Here is an 18,563-nt window from a genome sequence, read left to right on the forward strand (position 1 = left end):
GGTTGGGGTTTGTTTTTTCTCTTGGAAGCTAAGATCAAGAGTCTCTTCTATGAAATGAAATATGAAGTATTTCAGACCCCAACTGTTGTGTGGTGTGGTTTGTTTTAAAAGTGTTTGCATGTGGATAGGATGAGGGGTGTGAGAATGAGACTGAAGTCTAAGCACAGAACTCTCGGGGTCTCAGATAGCTGTTCCCTCTAGGCCAGCACTGGCCTCATGCAGTGTTTGTAGTTCTTCTGAATTTTTACTGTGGCCTTGCCCCTGAGATCAGTTGTGGAATTTCCCACTTCTGTTGTCTTTGCTAGCGTTTTTTATTTGGATTTTGAGCATTTCAAGTTAGAGATGTTTGGCCTATTCAAGTCTATGCTTATTGGAAAGGCTGAAGCAAGACCATGTTACTTCATTCTTGGGAAAATGATTGTCAGCAAACGAGTCAAGAATTTATTCAGCCAGTCATAATGGTACACACCTGTCTTCCTGTCACTGAGGAGGCTGACAGAAGAATCGCCACATTGAAGCCATTACGGGCTATGTAAACAACATACCTCCTCTGTGTCTGTCTCTCTCACACACAGATATTTCTATATATTATATTATATTATATTATATTATATTATATTATATTATATTATATATACATTATATTCTCCACACATACCGATACAGGACAGAACAGCAGGAGAATGACTATTAGGATGATGAGGATGGGGAGTTAAGGAGGCAAATAGAGTGGGGAAAATGCAGTGATAGGAGTGGAGTGGATGAAGTGTCATGATGAAACATGGCCAGCAAATTAGATCAGTGGGTAGAGAGCCTAATGAGCAAGGGTGAAGGCCTGACTCTGATCCCTGAACCCATGTAAACATGACCAAGAACCAACTCCAAAGTTGTTAACCTCCACGTGAGTGCCATGGCACACATGAACACGTACATACTGGTAAGAAATAGAAAACTTTTTTTTTTAATGAAACCTGACTGATAAAATGGCTCAGCTATTAAAACCACTCACTGCAGAGAACCTGAGTCCAGTTCCCAGCATCCACATTGAGTAGCTCACGGCCATTTATAATTCTAGTTCCAGAGGATTTAATGCCTTTGACTTCCTTAGAAACTGGCAGTCACCTGCACAGACTCACACACATATTCATAAATAAAAATTATAAAGCCAGGTGTAGTGGTTCACACCTTTAATCTTAGCACTCAGGGGGTGGGCACAGGAGGACGCTGTGAGTTTGAGGTCAGCCTGGTCTACATAGCAAGTTGAGGCCAGCCAGAATTATGTAATGAGATCTTACCACAAGTAATAATAATAATAATAGTAAATAAAATAAATCTTACAAGAAATATATTATTTTGTATGAAGTTGATTTTTAAAAGTTAATCTGAGTACTTAGGAATCAGAGGCAGGAGGACCAGGAATTCAAGGCAGTTGTATAGCAAGTTTAAGGCCTGCCTGGGCTACATGAGCCTCTAACAGAAGAAACAAAACGAGGCCTGTGAGATGGCTCAACATGCTCTTGCCAGCAAGCCTGATAACCTGAGTGTATGGGATCCACATGGTAGAAGGGAGAACCAGCTCCTACAAATTGTCCTCACACGCCCCTTTGTACTCGTGTATTCATACACATAATAAATAAATAAAATGTAACAATAAAAACACAGCTGAGACCAGCAAGACAGCCCGTTGTATAACCTTAATCCTGACAGCCTCATTCAGTCCCTAGGACCCAATGGAAGAAGGGAAGAGCCAGCTCCTGAAAGTTGCCCTTTGACCTCTGTGTTCGGGCACAAACACCTACACCTACATACACAAAATAAATAATGTAAATTTAAAATTTATTCTAAAGCCAGTCACGATGAAGCACACCTTTAACCCCAGCACTCAGGAGGCAGAAGCTGGCAAATCTCTGAGTTTTAGGCCAGCCTGGTCTAGAGTTAGTTCCAGGACAGTCAGGGCACACAGAGAAACCCTATCATGGGGAAAACCCTAGGCAGTCTTAAAGGTGTTTTATTGGTCTGCTTTCAAGGCTGTATAATGTATAACTAAAAATTTGTTAATTTCTCAGAAAAATAAATTACTAGGAATTATAGTGTTCTTTTTTTTTATCTGAGCGACAAATGATCTCTTAGTTGGTAAAACCACAGTGCCAAGCCCAGACTCAATCAGAAGTGGGCCCAGGGACCTGGAGCAGGTGGCGTGTCCTGGTAGTCAGTTGTTGCAGACCAGAGAATTGGGTGTCCAAATCTTGGTCTGTTTGGATAAACAAGCTCTCCTAGAAGTCCAGCGTCAGGCTTCCTTTGTTGGCCAGTTCTATCCTCATACTTAAGTTTCTTCCCTAGCCAAGTCATGTTGGGAGTACTGCTGTCTCCTTTCAGGGGCTGCAGAATGCCCAGGAACTGGCAGGAAGCCTGTTTCTCGAGCAGTAAGCTCTCCGATTCAGAAGAGAGACTGTAGTGGACAGTGGAGATAAGAGGTAGTTGGATGTCCTGAGAGCTGTCCCGGCAAAGGCAACAGCAGAGCAAAGGCCCTCAGGTGTGGCAACCCTAGTCAGAACAGCGGGAGACCTCAGGGGCAAGGTGACAGATGCCCCTGAGGCCATAGTGAGAGGGAGAGTCATTTGGAGATAAAGAGCCTTGGCTTGGGCTGTGTCTGAGTTTACTAAGAAGCTATCTTAAGCCAGGTGTTGTAGCCCACACTTCTTATCCTAGCACTCGGAAGAGGTAGAAAGAGTATAAATTTGAAGATAGCCTTTGTTACATAGCAAGACTTTTTTTAAAAATAATAATTCATTTATTTTATGTGCATTGAATGCATGTCTGTCTGAAGGTGTTGGATCCCCCTGGAACTGGATTTACAGTTGTGAGCTGCCATGTGGGTGCTGGGAATCGAACCCGGGTCCTCTGAAAGGACAGCAAGAGCTCTTAACTGTTGAGCCATCTCTCCAGCACCCACATAGCAAGACTCTTATTTTAAAAGTTTAAAATGGAGGAGGGGGAGGGGGAGCCTGGAGTGGTAGCTCAGCAGTTAAAAGCACTGCCTGTTCTTACAGAGGATTCTGTTCCCAGCACCCACATGGTGGTTCATAACCATGTGTAACTCTAGTTCCAGGAGTTCCAATATCCTCTCTGAACTCCATGGACACCAGGCATTGCACATGGTACATAGAAATGTAGGCAACACTCATACACATAAAATAATTAAAAAAAAAAAAAACATAAAACCTAACCACATTAGTCTGTTCCTGATAGACAGACTAGACAGAGAAGTCCATGGAGGCCTGTAGACAGAGTCTCATATTCACACAACACTTAGCAAACACTGGACTTCCCACACCAAGCAGTTCTCCTGATTTTCTGCAGACAGTGGTCCCTATACTTGAATTTGATGCAAACCACCCAAAGTTAACACAAAGCCCAGTAGGTTAATGACTCAGTCCCACAAGTCTGCTTCCCATTTCATACCCAAGCCCAGGATGTTATTGTCCTTTCTAACCATTCTCCTGTAATTGGGAGTTCCCATAATTGTGGTGGTATTTTACTTATACTGAAATGTGATTTTAATTGTATGTTAATAAATAAAGTTGTCTGGGGGTCAGAGCTATTAGAGTCATAGCAAGTGCGTGGCGGCGGTGGCGCATGCCTTTAAGGACCTGGAGGGCGGTACATTCAGACAGTAACGAGGCAGTCACATGTTTGGGTTTACAACCAATGAGAAGGCAGAACAGGAAGACTTTAAAGACAGACACACAGGAAGTAGGTCCTTTTCGGAGAGCTCTCTTGGCTGGAGAGGATCCCTGAATCAGGAAGGGTGAAGCTCTTAGCTCTGACCTCTTGGCTTTCTTCTCTGAATTGGCTCTGTGTTTCTTATTTTATAAGACCATTGGTTACATCTACACATAATCTCTTCCTCAAGTTTGATAATTTGTTGTATTGACTCCTAGAACTCAGGAGCATACAAGTATGGGCTAATTATAAAGGATACCTCAGCAGAGACAAATGAATAGCCAAATGGAGGGGTACATGGGAAAGCTATATGGGAAGGGCATGAAGCCCCCATCCTCTCCAAGCATATCCCCTACTAGCACCTTGAGTTGAAGTTCTCCCATCTTAGTGATTTTTATCATGTAGGTGTGGTTGATTATAACTTTCTCTGGGGCTTCTCCCTCTACCTCCAGAGGTTAGCAAAATGGTGTTGAAGGTCTTCCCGAGCTTCTAGTGATGGTCTGGTCTTTCTAAGTGATTATCCCCCAACCTGCTGCTACCCAGGAGTCCATCAACAGGTAATCTCAATAGAAGGAAAGGCAGTTTGGAGCTAGGGATACAGCTGAGTCACAGATATGTGTCCAGCATTTGTGCTCCCCTTTATCCCATTGCCAAAACACTCATACCACCTAGGAAATTGCAAGTGATTTAAAAGCTCTGCATCACCGGGCAGTGGTGGCGCATGCCTTTAATCCCAGCACTCAGGAGGCAGAGGTAGATGGATCTCTGAGTTCGAGGCCAGCATGGTCTACAGAGCAAGTTTCAGGACAGCCAGGGCTACACAGAGAAACCCTGTCTCAAAACAAAACAAAACAAAAAAATAATAATAAAATAAAATAGATAAAGCTCTGTGTCAGGGACCAAGCTAGAACAAATGCCATTTCTAGCATCCTTGTTACTCTGGAAATGATCAGAGTTTAGAAGGTCATTGTTGGAACTGGAGGCAGAGCCCAAACATGCGGATTGTTGGCTGCTGTTGAGAGCACACGTCTACTCAGTGTCATTCAAGAAATTTTATGAAGTAGGAAATAGGTTTTGTGAGAAGTCAGTTAAATGATACCTAGTTTCAGGCTAATGTTCACATTCTGAGAGTTAAGTGAATCAAATTCAGCTAAGATTTTCTTTAGTTAAACGTGTACTAGATGCTTTGAAGATCATTTTGATTTACAGTGTTTTCCTCCTACAGTGGAAAGTTTAGCTTACTTTAAATATGCTCTTCTACAGCCATGCTGCTCTGTTTGTGTTGTATTTTGTCTGAGTGTGCTCTCTACTAGAGCATGCTCCCATTGAGAGACCCGTGGTGCCAGTGTTTTCTCTCCTTTTGCACAGGAGTTCTAGTGTCAGACTTACTGTTTCTGTACTCCCTAGGTTGGATGGGGTTTTTTGTGGGGGAGGGGGGAGTTTCTCTCTGTTGCCTTGGCTGTCCTAGAAGATCCTATGTATACCAGGCTGGCCTTAAACTCACAGCCATCTGTCTTCTGAGATTAAAAGGCATGCACTACCACACCTGTTTGTTTTTTTGTTTGTTTTTTTAATGCTAAAATTATGTAAGTTGTAGTCTTTTCTATAATGCTTTCTCTGAACACCTTTACAGAGAAGTATGGCCAAGACTAATGTGACCTGGTTTGTACCTAGGTGCCTGAAGGAAGACCCTGCAACAATGTCCCTGCTGCAGAGAAGCCTGGATCCTGAGAAGACCCTGGGTCTGGTGGATGTGCTGTACACAGCCGTGTTGGACCTAAACCGCTGGAGAGCGGGAAGGTTGGTGTCCCTCCACTCACTTGAAGTAGCTGTACATGGGGTTTGCATTTTAGATCCACAGCCAGGAGCAATCCATGTGTGCTCGTGCCACAGAGTATGTGGTAAGTGAGTAAGAAAGAAAGCTGAGCCGGGCAATGGTGCCACTCACCTTTAATCCCAGAGGATTAAAGACTGAGGTGAGGCAGGTAGATCTCTGGAGTTTGAGGCCAGCCTGGTCTCTGGAGTGAGTTCCAGGACAGTCAAGGCTACACATCGAGAATCCCTGTCTGAAACACAAAACAACAACAAAAAAGGAAAGCCAAGCAGTAGTGGCACATGTTTTAAACCCAGCACTCAGGAAGCAGAGGCAAGGGGATCTCTATGAGTTCGAGACCAGCCTGTTGTACAAAGCAAGTTTCAGGACAGCCAGAGCTGTTACACAGACAAACCCTATTCCCACCCACTCACCCCACCCTCCAAAAAAAACAAGAAAGGGCACTTTCTGGTAACTTTATTTCAAGATGAGTCAAACATGTAGAAAAGATAGAAGAAAAGAGCAAAGCTTTATTCTTTCTCCATTACCCATATTTCTTAATCTGTTAACATTTCATTCTTTTAATCAGAAAGGAAGGTTATAGAGAGAACTTTTGACCCAGTTCCCATCCTCATAAACAAAAGCAGAGAAAAGTTTAGAAAATGTACTTGTATCCTTCATGAAGCTTATGTGTACTTGGAAGGAGTCAAAAAGTTAGAAGCTCCACTCTGAGTTGTTCATGTTAGTACTGGTGGATACCTTAAACGTACAGCCATGCCTGAAGGGCTGGAGCAGCCCAGCACAGCAACATGGTGCTGGCAGGCCTTGCCCTCCCCGCTTCCCTCTCCCTTGTAACTTTAGATTACGTCCCTAAAGCTGGCCACCATGGTCTAGTCCCTTTGGACACTTTCGTATGCCAGACTTATTCCTAAGACTGATCACCAAGGTCTAGCTACCAAAGTTTTGAAATCCAGCAATAAAAAGTCCCCTTTTGGCCAGATGGTGGGGGCACCCACCTTTAATCCCAGCACTCGGGAGGCAGAGGCAGGGGATCTCCCAGTTCAAGGCCAGCCTGGTCTACAAAGGAGTTCCAGGACAGCCAGGGAGAAACCCTGTCTTGAAAAACCACAAACCAAAAACAAAACCAAAAAAAGTGTCCCCGTTGGGCTACCCTAATTTACATGCCCAATCTAAACAAACCCACTCATCCTAACAGGTTTCCCCTTTCCCTTTATAAACTCTCCTTTGCCTGTGGGTCTGTCTCCTCTATCCAGAGGCAGTCCTTTGTCCCTCGGGGGCAAATACCCTTCCTCCTCTCCTCTGCCTCTTTTCTTCCCTCTCCCTGTCTGTCTCTCAGAGGAGATAAATCTCTGTGCTGAGAACTTGGTCTTGGTGTGCCCTGTGCCGACCACCATTCTTTTCATTCTCTCATCTCTTTTCCCTTCCTCTCCTGACACTCCATTTGGACTTCAGGCTGGTCTCAGATTTACTATGTAGTCCAAATTGGCCTTGAATTTTTGAAATCATCTTACTGTGACTCCTAGGGATATAAGCCACCACACCCAGCTTTCTCCTCTTAACACATGATGAGTTCAGTGAAATGTCAAGGGTCATAGCAGCCATCAGCTGCCTTTTCCCCTGCCTCATGTCCTATTTATCGACAGTATTCTCCTGCAGTAGAGAGAATACTCGGGTCAGGCATCGTCACACACGCCTTTAATCCCAGAACTTGCACTCAGGAGGCAGAAGCAGGAGGATCTCTGAGTTTGAGGCCAGCCTGGCCTGGTCTACAGAATGAGTTCCAGGACAGGCAGGGCTACAGAGACAGACCCTGTCTTGAAAAACCAAAAGGAAAAAGAAAAGAAAAAAGAGTACTCAAAAATCCTTGGAAGTAACAGCATCAGTACCTAGTGACCCTAACACCTTTCTCCTACCCCTCCTCCACCTCCTACTGTTGGCATCTGTCCGTTGGTTTCTGCCCAGTCTGCCGGTTGCACCTCCACACTAGCCAGGCCCTGCTCTTAGGCCCTGCTCTTGTATGCTACACATAAGTTTCACTCCAGCTGCGGACACCATACTATATACAGTCTTCTGTTAAACACTGGGTATTCATTTACGTATGTATAAAGCAGATGAACCTAGTACCCACCTGCCCTAGTTTACCTTCTATTGTGATAAGACCAGGGCCAAAAGCAACTAGGGGAGGAAAGGGTTGATTTGGTTCACGGATTATACAGCCCTTCATCTATGGAAGCCAAGGCAGGAACCTGGAGGCAGGAGGTAAGCAGAGACTGAGAAGGAATGCTGCTTACTGGCTTGCTTTATATGGCTTGCAAAGTCTGTTTTTTTATACATCCCAGGACCATGTATATGCCTGGGGTGGCACTGCCCGTAGTGGGCTGGGCCCTCCCTCATCAATCATTGATCAAGAAAATTCCCATGTGGGGCTGAAGAGCTGGCTCAGCGGTTAATAGCACTGATTGCTCTTCCAGAGGTCCTGAATTCAATTCCCAGCACCATATAGTGTCTCACAACCATCTATAATGAGATCTGGTGCCCTCTTGTGGCATGTAGGCATACATGCAGACAGAACACCGTAAACATAATAAATAAATAAATCTTTTTTAAAAAAGAAAGAAAATGCCCACTCCAGGCAATGGTGTAGCATGCCTTTAATTCCAGCACTCAGGAGGCAGAGGCAGGCAGATCTCTGTGAGTTCGAGGCCACCCTGGTCTACAGAGTGAGTTCCAGGACAGCCAAGGTTACACAGAGAAACCCTGTCTCAAAAAACCAAAAAAGAAAAGAAAATGCCCAGTCATGGGGGCTGGAGAGATGCCTCAGAGGTTAAGAGCACTGGCTGTTCTTCCAAAGGTCCTGAGTTCAATTCCCAGCAACCACATGGTGGCTTATAACCATCTATAATGAGATCTGGTGCCCTCTTCTGGCCTGCAGGCACACATGCAGCCAGAACACTGTATACATAATAAATAAATTTTAAAAAGAAGGAAAGAAAAGAAAATGCCCAGTCTTACCTATAGCATTGCCTGTCAATGGAGGTTCCAATTCCCAGATAACTAGTTTATGTCAGGTTGATTAAAAAAAAAAAAATCAACCAGGACACCACCAGAAAGGTCCTTTTCTCAAAGTCAGGCAAGTTCTTGTCCCTTCTTTCCTCCGTCTCCCTGTAGCTCACTTGCCCACTTTGTAGTGCTGAGGCTTAAAACATCATCGTGCTAGTTAGTAATCCACAGCAAAAAAGGCTTTCATTCTCCAACTTCCTCTTTTCTTTTCCTCCTATTCAAATAGGGAACAAGCTCTGCCCTGTATACAGATCCAGCTACAAAGGGACATCTGTGATTTTGGGAACCAGACTGACCTGCCCTCTGGAAATGGAAGCAAATCCTCAGGCCTGCAGAAGACCTTCTCCAAACTAACATCTCGGTTCACCAAGAAGGTGTCATGCACCAGCTCCAGCAGCACACACTATTCCAAAACCGTCTTCACAACTGGGTGTTCAGAGGAGAAGGCCAAGATGCCAGGCAATATTGATACACGGTTACAGAGCATTTTGAACATTGGTAACTTCCCTAGGACTCCAGACCCTTCCCAGTCGGCTCAGAATTCCAGTAATCCAATGGCCAATGGTTTTCTCCTGGAGAGTCATGAGAACTTCCTGCATGTTGATGATAGCAAGGATGAGAAGGGCATGAACTTACCCACTGATCAGGAAATGCAGGAAGTGATAGATTTTCTCTCAGGCTTTACCATGGGCCAGTCCCATCAGGGGTCCCCGCTAGTGACAAGGCGTAATTCTACTGCCACTGCCATGGTGACTGAACAGAAGGCAGGAACCATTCAACCACAGCAGCCGTCACTGCCAATGGCCGCTCCACTGCGGCCCCCCCAGGCTGGGGCACACACGCCTCTGGCACCCCAGCAAGGCCTGGCACCTCAACAGCAGTCTCCAAAGCAACAACAGCCCCAGGTCCAGTACTACCAACACCTGCTCCAACCCATTGGATCACAGCAGACTCCACCCCAGCCTCGGGCACCTGGGAAATGGGTACATGGCTCATCTCAGCAGCCAGCACCGCCCATGGCAGCGGGTCTGTCTCCTCTTGGTCAGTGGCCTGGCATATCTGATCTCAGCTCTGACTTGTACAGCTTGGGCCTAGTGAGCAGCTATATGGACAATATGATGTCAGAAGTTTTGGGACAGAAGCCACAGGGACCTAGGAATAACACCTGGCCAAACCGTGACCAAAGTGATGGAGTCTTTGGAATGCTGGGAGAGATTTTGCCTTTTGATCCTGCAGGTAGGTGAGGCCTTCCCACTGCTCACCCCATTTAAAGATACAACACAGTCCCTGATGAAATCTGAGAGGCTTATCTGCTACAAGCTTTATGAAGGTACACTACATGTGTGTACTAGTGTGTTCTACTAGTAAGCACCGCCCCTGCCCCTTAGCTGTCTTTAGGACCTTCTGTCTGTCTGCTGTCAAGTGCAGGGAGATGTAGCAAGAACGAGAAGCAGACTGGGGAGGTAGCTGAGAAGGTAAGGCCCCATGTAGCCTTGGCTGCTGTGGAACTCGCTCTGTAGACCAGGCTGGCCTCGAATTCACAGAGACCACCTTGAAATCACTTGCCTCTGCCTCCCGAGTGCTGGGATTAAAGGTTCACCACTGCATGGCAAGAGCCCCGATTTTGTAATCCTATTATTTTATTTTATTTTTTACTTTTTCTGGTACTGGGGATTGAACCCAGGGCCTCTCACATGGTAAGCAAGCACTCCACCACTGAGCCATATACCCAGCCTGTCTTTCATTTTTTAAATTTTGAAACAGAGTCTCAGTAATTTGCCAGGTTGACCTCAGATTTACTCTGTAGCCATGATAGGTTTTCAATTTGGAACCTTGGGCTAGAAAGCTGGCTTAGTGGTTAAGAGCACCAGCTACTCTTGCAGAGGACCTGGGTTCACTTCCTCTTCTGGTCTGAGTGGGTGCTGTGTGCATGTGCACAGACATACATGCAGGCGAAACAAATACATGTTTTTAAAAAGAGAAATTAAGGCAGGTGTGATGGTGTACACCTTTAACCCAAGCATTGGGGAGGCAGAGGCAGGTCTCTGAGTTGAGGCCATCCTGGGCTATAGTGAGAACCTATCAAAAAAAGAAAGAAATGAAATTTGATGGAAGATACTAGCATTTCTTTTCTTCTCTCTCTCTCTCTCTCTCTCTCTCTCTCTCTCTCTCTCTCTCCCCCTCCCCCCCCCTCCCTCCCTCCCTCTCCCTCTCTCTCCTCCTCTCTCCCCCCCCCCTCTCTCTCCAGAATTTCTCTGTGTAGTAGACCAGACTAGCCTCAAACTCACAGAGATCTGCCTGCCTCCGCCTCCCAAATGCTAGGATTAAAAGGCATTCGCCAACACTGCCTAGCCAACACTAACATTTCTTTTGTTTTTCTTTTTGTCCACTTGGCTCATTATGCCATTTTCAAAGGTGTGTCCTTGAGCATTTTGCTCACAGCTACCTCTTTTGTCCCTCCCTCGCACTGGTCCTTTCCTTCTCCCAAACAGGCATCTTAACAGTCTCTGCCAACCTGAAGGTTCACAATGTGCAGGTGGGTTCACATTTCATTTAGTATTCCTATCTTTCGGGTTGTTTTTTTTTTCCTTCTGTTCTGGAGAGGCATCCCAGGTCCTCGTGCATGTTAGGCAGACCCTCTCTCTACACCTGGACCATATCCCTGGCCCCACCTATTACCTTCTTGTTGGTAATAGGCCTCTGTTCTGGTTTGGGTTTGTTTTGTTTTGCTGCCCTGCACATCACTGTTCAGTCCTGTGCAGAGTGTTCAGCTGTATCTTAATGCATTCTGAAATTTGGTCTTTGTCACACTGAACAGACAAGTCTGCTGCCCAGCACTCAAGAAAATAGTCCACTATGTGGCTTTGTTAAATTCCATGATGTAGTTTGTCAAAAATCATGTGATTCTCTTAAGTTGTTAAATACTGCAAATTCACAGTAGTAAGACATTGGAAATTTTAAGTCAGTTCATAGAGATGGCTCAGCTGTTGTGAGTATCTTTTGCTCTTCCAGAAGACGTGAGTTTAGTTTCTAAAGTTCTACACCTCTGTAACTCTAGCTCCTGAGGATCCAGTGCCATTGGCTAGCTTCCAGATGCCCACCAGGGCATGCACACACACACACACATTAAAGATTCTTCTGAGTTTTTATGTGTGTGAATGGTTTGCCTGTGTATATGGGTGTGCACCGTGTGCATGCCTGGTGCCTGCAGAAGTTAGACGAGGGCTTCAGGTTCCCTGGGACTAGAGTTATAGACAGCTATTGGTGAAAGAGCTGCAATAGCTGTGAGCCACGTACATGTGGGTGCCTGGACGTGAATCCAGGGCCTCTACAAAAGCAACAAAGGTTCTTAACCATGAGCTATGGCTCCAGTCTCACACTCACACAAATTTTTGAAAAATAAATTTTAGATTTATTTTTTGTTTTGTTTTGAGAAGGTCTCAGTATGTAGCCTTGGCTGGTTTGAAACTCACTCTGTAGACCAGGCTGGCCTTGAACTCACTGAGATCCACCTATCTCTGCCTTCTGATTGCTGGGATTAAAGGCGTGAGCCACCATGTCCAGTGTAGATTTTTTATGTATATGAATGTGCACATGAGCATCTGGGAATTATGGATGGTTGTGAGCCATCATGTGGGTGTTGGGAATTGAACCAAGGCCTTCTGCAAGAGCAACAAGTACTCTTACTTGCTCAGTCATCTTTCCAGCCCCTGAAATTTTTTAATGAATTCCTATTTGTGTTTAAAAAAAAAAAAATATTTTTGGAGCTGGGCCGAGTGGTGCACATCTTTAATCCCAATACCCAAGAGGCAGAGGCAGGTGGATCTCTCTTGAGTTCAAGGCCAGCCGGGTCTACAGAGCAAGTGCCAGGACAGCCAGGACTGTTACACAGAAAAACCATGTCTTGAAAAACAAACAAACAAACAAACAAAAACCCAGTTAGCTTTGGGAGACTGAGTCAGGGGTTCACTGAGAGTTCCAGGCCAGTCTGTGCTATGTAGTCCTTTGTGGGCACATAGCAAGATCTTTTCTCAAGAAGCAAAACCAAAAGTAGCTGTGGACAGTTCAGAGCTTCGTCCTTTGTCCTCTCTTCACACCCAGCCTAGCATAACTCCTGCTGACAGCCCCACACACGCCAACCCCAGCCTCAGACCTGTGTGCTCTAAGCTCTGTCTTGTGCAGGGAGTAGCCATAGCCTGCAACCAACTTTACATATGTTCTGTGTGTACAACAGCTCGTCCTTGGAGGGGAAGAAAGGAAGAGGTCAGTTTGGCCTTAAACCCCGATTTTTCCTGTCTCTACACAGTGGGCTCAGACCCGGAATTTGCACGCTACGTGGCCGGAGTGAGCCAGGCAATGCAGCAGAAGCGGCAAGCCCAGCATGGCCGCCGGCCGGGCAATCCCCGGGGCAACTGGCCGCCCATGGACGATGCCCATCGGACCTGGCCTTTGCCAGAGTTCTTCACAGAAGGGTGAGTTCTGCCTACAGGAAGGAAGCCAACTTTGGATCTGGATGCCCCAGACAGCCTCAGTTAAAGGGGAGGCCCACTGGCTTCTCGTTTATGTTCACCGGGTAGTGAAAGTGTGAAGTGGCTAAATCTTCATGGGGTCAGATCCTAACATAGGATGCCAGGGGTATGATGTATCCACATAAATACACCTCTGTTATGAATGAGTACCGAAAGATAGCCTTTTGTAAATGCAGTACACATATATGAGGTTTTTAAAATATTTTTAAATTTAAAAAAAAATATTTTTTTTATCTCTTAAAAAATTGTAAAGACTGTGGAGGGGGGCTAAAAGAAAAAATTAAAAATATATAAATACTAACTTAGGAGTAAAGCAAGAGAAAACAAACAAGCCTTTTCCTTGTACAGTAGGGATCTTATTTAACAGTGTTTCATGTGGTCTTTCTGGTGAAAGAGCCTGGGTGTGAAACCCAAGAACTTGTGGAATGCTGTCGTTACAGCCCACAGAAGGCAAAGTAGGCCTGGGGTCAGTGGCTCTGTGGTAGAGTGCTTACCTAGCATGTGCAAGGCCCTGCACTCAATCCCCAGCCCAGCAAAAACCAAGGTGCATGCTCCAGTTCTAGTGCATTGGAAAGTCTTGGCGGTGGGACACGGTGGGACACACCTGTAATCCTGGCATGTGGGAGGTGGGCACAACTGTCGTGAATTCAAGGTAGCATGGACTACATAGCAAGTTCTCGGCCAGCCCGAGTTACTTTAGAGAAGCCTCATTTCAGAGGGAAAAAATAACCCAGTTGGAGAGGTGGTTCAGTGACTCAGAACCTACATGGTGGCTCACAACCATCTGTAACTTCAGTTCAGGGGAGTCGACCCTCCTCTTGTGGCTTCTGAGGGCACCTGCACACAGGTGGTGCACATACACTTACGCAGGCACGAATAAATACACCTTTAAGAGAGACTATGAATTTGTGTCTTATAGTACTTCTTGGTTAATAAGTCTGGATGGTGAAAGAGCATCCTCACTTTACTTTTCTCTAAAACCAATTGCATACCACCCACAGGGAAATAAAAGGAAGTAAAGACACTTTTAAAGAGAAAGGAAGAAATGTCAAGTTTTGCAGGGAGTGGCAGCAGAGTCTAATTGGTCTAGGAGTTGTGGTAAGGCTGTGGGAGGTCCATGACCAGTTTCTCTCCACTCTCAGGGACAGCCTGCACAGCGGCTGGTCAGGTGCTCAGGGAGATTCCGCCAGCTCCAGTGATGAGACCTCTTCGGCCAATGGGGATAGCCTCTTCTCCATGTTTTCAGGGCCTGACCTTGTGGCTGCTGTCAAACAGAGAAGGTAAGGAGATTGCTAAGCCAAGGACTGGAGAGTGGGACAGCCAGAACGTTGTTCCTGCCAGCTTGCCCTGTGACGGGGGACAGAGGCCTTGGAGGCACCTCCACGATGTATCTTCCACGAGGAAGGTGCTGGCCTGGGGTTGCAGAATCTGTGAGGGGCTGGTGGGACACTGGCAGTGTTCTGTGAGAGAAGGAGGTCACTCCTGTGGGGTCTGTACTGTCTAGAGGAGCTCTGGCACAGATATGCTGTATCTTGCCCCTTTAACTCAGCAATGTCAAACTAGCATGCTTTTATTGTTCTAGAATATTTTAATCTTTGACAGTTTTATGCATGTAAACAATGTATATTGGTCATATTCTATCACAAAGTATTTTTTTTTTAAGTCCCAAACATACCCAGTGTATGTTAAAGATTTTCAGTAACTATTGAGTAAATTCATGAGAAGCCAAAGCGGGTTACCTCAGAGAGCTGTGAAAACAGCCAGTGCTATCTCCATGCTGGCTGCTACTCCTGCCCACTTCCTGTAAGGGCTTTATAGGCATGCTGGCTCCTCCCATGTCACACTGACCTTGGTGGACCCAAGGCCTCCTCACCTAGACTGGGACCTAGAGACCAAGAGCAAGCACTTAGTCTGTCTGAGTCCCAACGATGAAGCCAACTGGTCACTGCTCTGAGCTCTTGATTATTTCAGGAAACACAGCAGCGGGGAGCAGGAGACCAGCACACTGCCCTCACCACCTCTTCTTACCACAGTGGAGGATGTGAACCAGGTACTGTGAGCTGGCTCGTGCTAAAGACCTTGAGCCTCAAAGTCACAAGGGGTCTCCTCTTGGTGGTGAATTATTTTCTCATAAATGGCGAGATATGGTCACCTCAGCTGGTACAGTCTTTTGTAGAGGAAGCTCTGCTGTATGTCTCATGTGAGAGCCACATGCCACACTCTCTGTTCAGATCAGTTAAATATGAGTAAGGGCTGAGGGAGCATGAGTGGTGGGAGGCCCTGTAAATACATACCCCAGCACTGTGGAAGTTGTACACATATCTCGGTGTTTCTGTGCAGACATACGAATTCACTTCCACAGTTGGGCTACGAGACTGTTGTGTGGGTTGTACAGGCATTGAGTGCTGATGTCACTGTAAGAACTTCCCTTGCACCAGGCTGTGGGGGGAGGGTGGGAGATCTGGGGGTGGGGTGGGGTGGGACACAATGACAACTTACCACAAATGGCACTAAGAACTCTTTTCTGTTCCCCAGGATAACAAAACCAAAACATGGCCACCCAAAGCACCGTGGCAGCACCCTTCCCCACTGCCCAGCACGCTGCCCAGCCCTGCTGCACCTCTCTATGGAGTCTCCAGTCCCGGCAGCCAGTGGAACGATACCATGCAGATGCTGCAGTCCCCTGTGTGGGCTGCAACCAGTGACTGCAGTACCACCTCCTTCACCTATGTGCAGACACCACCCCAGCCCCCACCTCCACCAGCACACAAGGCAGCACCCAAGGGCTTCAAGGCCTTCCCTGGGAAGGCTGAGCGCAGGCCAGCCTATTTGCCCCAGTACTGACCACAGCTAGCTTGTTGCCCATCAAAGCTGTTGGGGCAACTGTTCCCAGGGCTGAGTAGCTGATACTAGCCCCCAAAGGACCAGTGCACCCCTGTCCCAGGCACGGAAATGTTCCTTGGGTCAGAGGTGATTGGCAGCTCCTAGTCTTTAAAGCCTGATTTCTCAAACTTTGAAGGTAGCAGACCCCTGGGAGACAGCTGAAGATGGAGATTTCTGACACTCAGGGGGATGCTGGCAATCTGCATGCTTAACAAGCACCTCAGGTAATCCTGGTGCAGGTGGCCAGAGGCCACACTTGGAAAACACAGTCCGAAGGTTGTCAGTCCTGCATGTGGGAAAGGCATGAGGCCTGCAGGCTGAGAACAAAGCTGATCATTCTTTGAAACCCTCTTCTTGAACACACTGAGTGGGACCCACACCCGTCACTGATTTTATAGATACTTCTCATGTAGGTTTTCAGTTAAAAATGTCTCCTGCCTAAAACACAGTGGCTATCTTAAGACCCCAGGTACACTGGCTGGAGGCTAGCTCAGCGCTGGCTTCATTTAAGCTTATACAAGACACTGGTGATCAGAAGCGGCCACCTGGCTTCCCCTGGGTTGGTAGTTCCTCTGCTCAGAAGCGCCCAGGGGTGTAGGCTCACGTAATTTACAAGAGCAGGATTGGGGGGCCGCTCTCAGAGGCTGCTCCTGGCCACGCCATGGAACCATTTGGCCCACGTCGAGAGCAGAGTAAAGCTGCATCTGCTGCCCTCAGCTCCTTCACCATGACCAAGGCAGCACCCACACTCCCTGAAGGAAGGAACTGTGGGGAGGGGTTGCACCAAGACCCCCACACTCAGAACCACAGTGACATCTGCAAGCTGGCTCAAAAGACAAAGGAATTATGATGTAGACAGGAATTCAAAGTCTCTGTTTAGTCAGCAACAACAAAAAACCACCTCACTTTTAGTTAACGTGTGCCATTAAACAGATTTGGGGATATTTTCCAGCCAGAATGGATCCAGAAGAATTGAATGGTGCTTCAATTGAGAAATAATAATAAATATATCTATATAGAGTAGACATTTCCCACTATATATTAATTGAGGTTGCAGAAAGTTCTTTATATAAAACTTATTTAAAATTTTCATATTTCATCTTTGAAAATGTCTAATTGAGAAAAATCCATGATATTTTCTGGTATGAAAGTTTGACAGTATTAATTTTTTTTATATTTTCTTAAATCATTAAACCATTTTAATATATGTTAACTACTAATAAATGGTTTATTCTTTCTAACTCCATGTAAGCTTTTCCAACAAAGATTGTAATAACACATTTATGTTCTCATTTTTCTACAGATAAATTTATATTTAAAAATACCAAAAAGAATCTATGTATACACACACCATCCACACGCACACACAGTTCACACACAAGAATACTATTGAGGACCTGTCTGCCGGGTCAGGTCTGAGCCCTGTGTTTTCAGTACTGTGTCTCCAAGCTGCTGGAGGCCCTGGCTGTTGTCATTTGTGCTGTGTGGGGGTGCCACTTCTGCCTGTACTGACGATCCTTCACCTCACCATGTTTACAGAGAACTATTTTGTACATAGAGTTCCCCAGGCACGTACTTTACACCAGCCCTGTGTGGCTGCTGTCTGTGTTAGCTGTCACAGTGTGCACACTAATCTGTTCAGAGTTCCTTGTGGCTGTTTTACTTGTAAAAACTTTGTATTTCCTTCAGTAATGTGTCCACAGTGCCCTGTGTTTCGAGTTCTATTCCCCTGCAGTACTCATTTTCATAGTGCCTCCCTGAAGACCTCACCCTGGGCCAAGGTCCCTCCTTGGTGCCCCAGCACAGGTGACACTAACTGTCACCTCTGGTCTGTTTTTCTCTATTAAGGAAGACATTTGTCTCCATGGCTGTGAGACCGTGTGAAGCAGTTTGTGTAGTCTCCACATAGGTGCTGTTGCCAGCACCGCCTTGCCCTGAACAATGGTAATCCCAGGTGCTGCGCTTGGCAGAGGCGTCTCGCCAAAGCGCATGTATGTGCGCGTGAGTGTGTCCTCAGCACGGCCAACGCATGGCTGCCTTGCTCGGCATCAGCAGGACATCATGTGAATAGTTGTGACCTTCCAAACTGGAACTCGACATTTTGTATCTTACTTTTAAAGCTCCTATAAGTAAATAACTATTGGCTTTATTAAAATATACATTTAATAATACTCTGTATCTTATTTAAAATTAACTGCAGTGGACACATGTCAGAAGCAATAACTCACTTGGTAGAGCTGTGCAGGAACCGGTTTCCAGGTCAGCTTGTCCTCTGAGTCTCAGACCTCTCAAGGGATGGGATCGCACAGGCAGGGAGCAGGTCAGCCGGCTGCAGCCCCCAAGGTCATTGGCCTCTCTAAGGTCAACTGGCTGAAGCCTCTGCATGGGCAGGTGACGACTAGAAGAGTGTGGACTCTTTCTGGAGTTGGTCATAGCACCCTCCTCAAGCAGGATGCTATGACCTATCCCAACAGCCTGTCTAAGGAGCAAACCCAGGAATGATGGGTTTTCTGCCCTGTGCCTCTCAGTAAACT

The 18,563-nt window shown here is 46.2% G+C and overlaps 1 protein-coding gene across 4 annotated transcripts in view; it reads left to right on the plus strand.

Annotated features, from left to right (window-relative positions):
* Garre1 (granule associated Rac and RHOG effector 1) overlaps positions 1-18,200 on the plus strand; it is an 89,106-nt gene extending 70,906 nt beyond the window's left edge. For all 4 annotated transcript variants that reach the window (XM_052712896.1, XM_052712892.1, XM_052712893.1 and 1 more), the window contains 6 exons: positions 5,398-5,523; positions 8,844-9,853; positions 12,924-13,089; positions 14,289-14,426; positions 15,118-15,196; positions 15,682-18,200. In XM_052712896.1, the coding sequence (XP_052568856.1) occupies positions 5,398-5,523; positions 8,844-9,853; positions 12,924-13,089; positions 14,289-14,426; positions 15,118-15,196; positions 15,682-15,990 (1,828 nt within the window). In that variant the 3' untranslated portion in view covers positions 15,991-18,200. The remainder of the gene's footprint in view (positions 1-5,397; positions 5,524-8,843; positions 9,854-12,923; positions 13,090-14,288; positions 14,427-15,117; positions 15,197-15,681) is intronic.
* Positions 18,201-18,563: the final 363 nt, after the last annotated feature.

The sequence above is a fragment of the Peromyscus californicus genome, unplaced genomic scaffold (genome assembly GCF_007827085.1).
Source record: "Peromyscus californicus insignis strain IS unplaced genomic scaffold, ASM782708v3 Scaffold_4__1_contigs__length_199733344, whole genome shotgun sequence".
Classification (NCBI taxonomy): domain Eukaryota; kingdom Metazoa; phylum Chordata; class Mammalia; order Rodentia; family Cricetidae; genus Peromyscus; species Peromyscus californicus.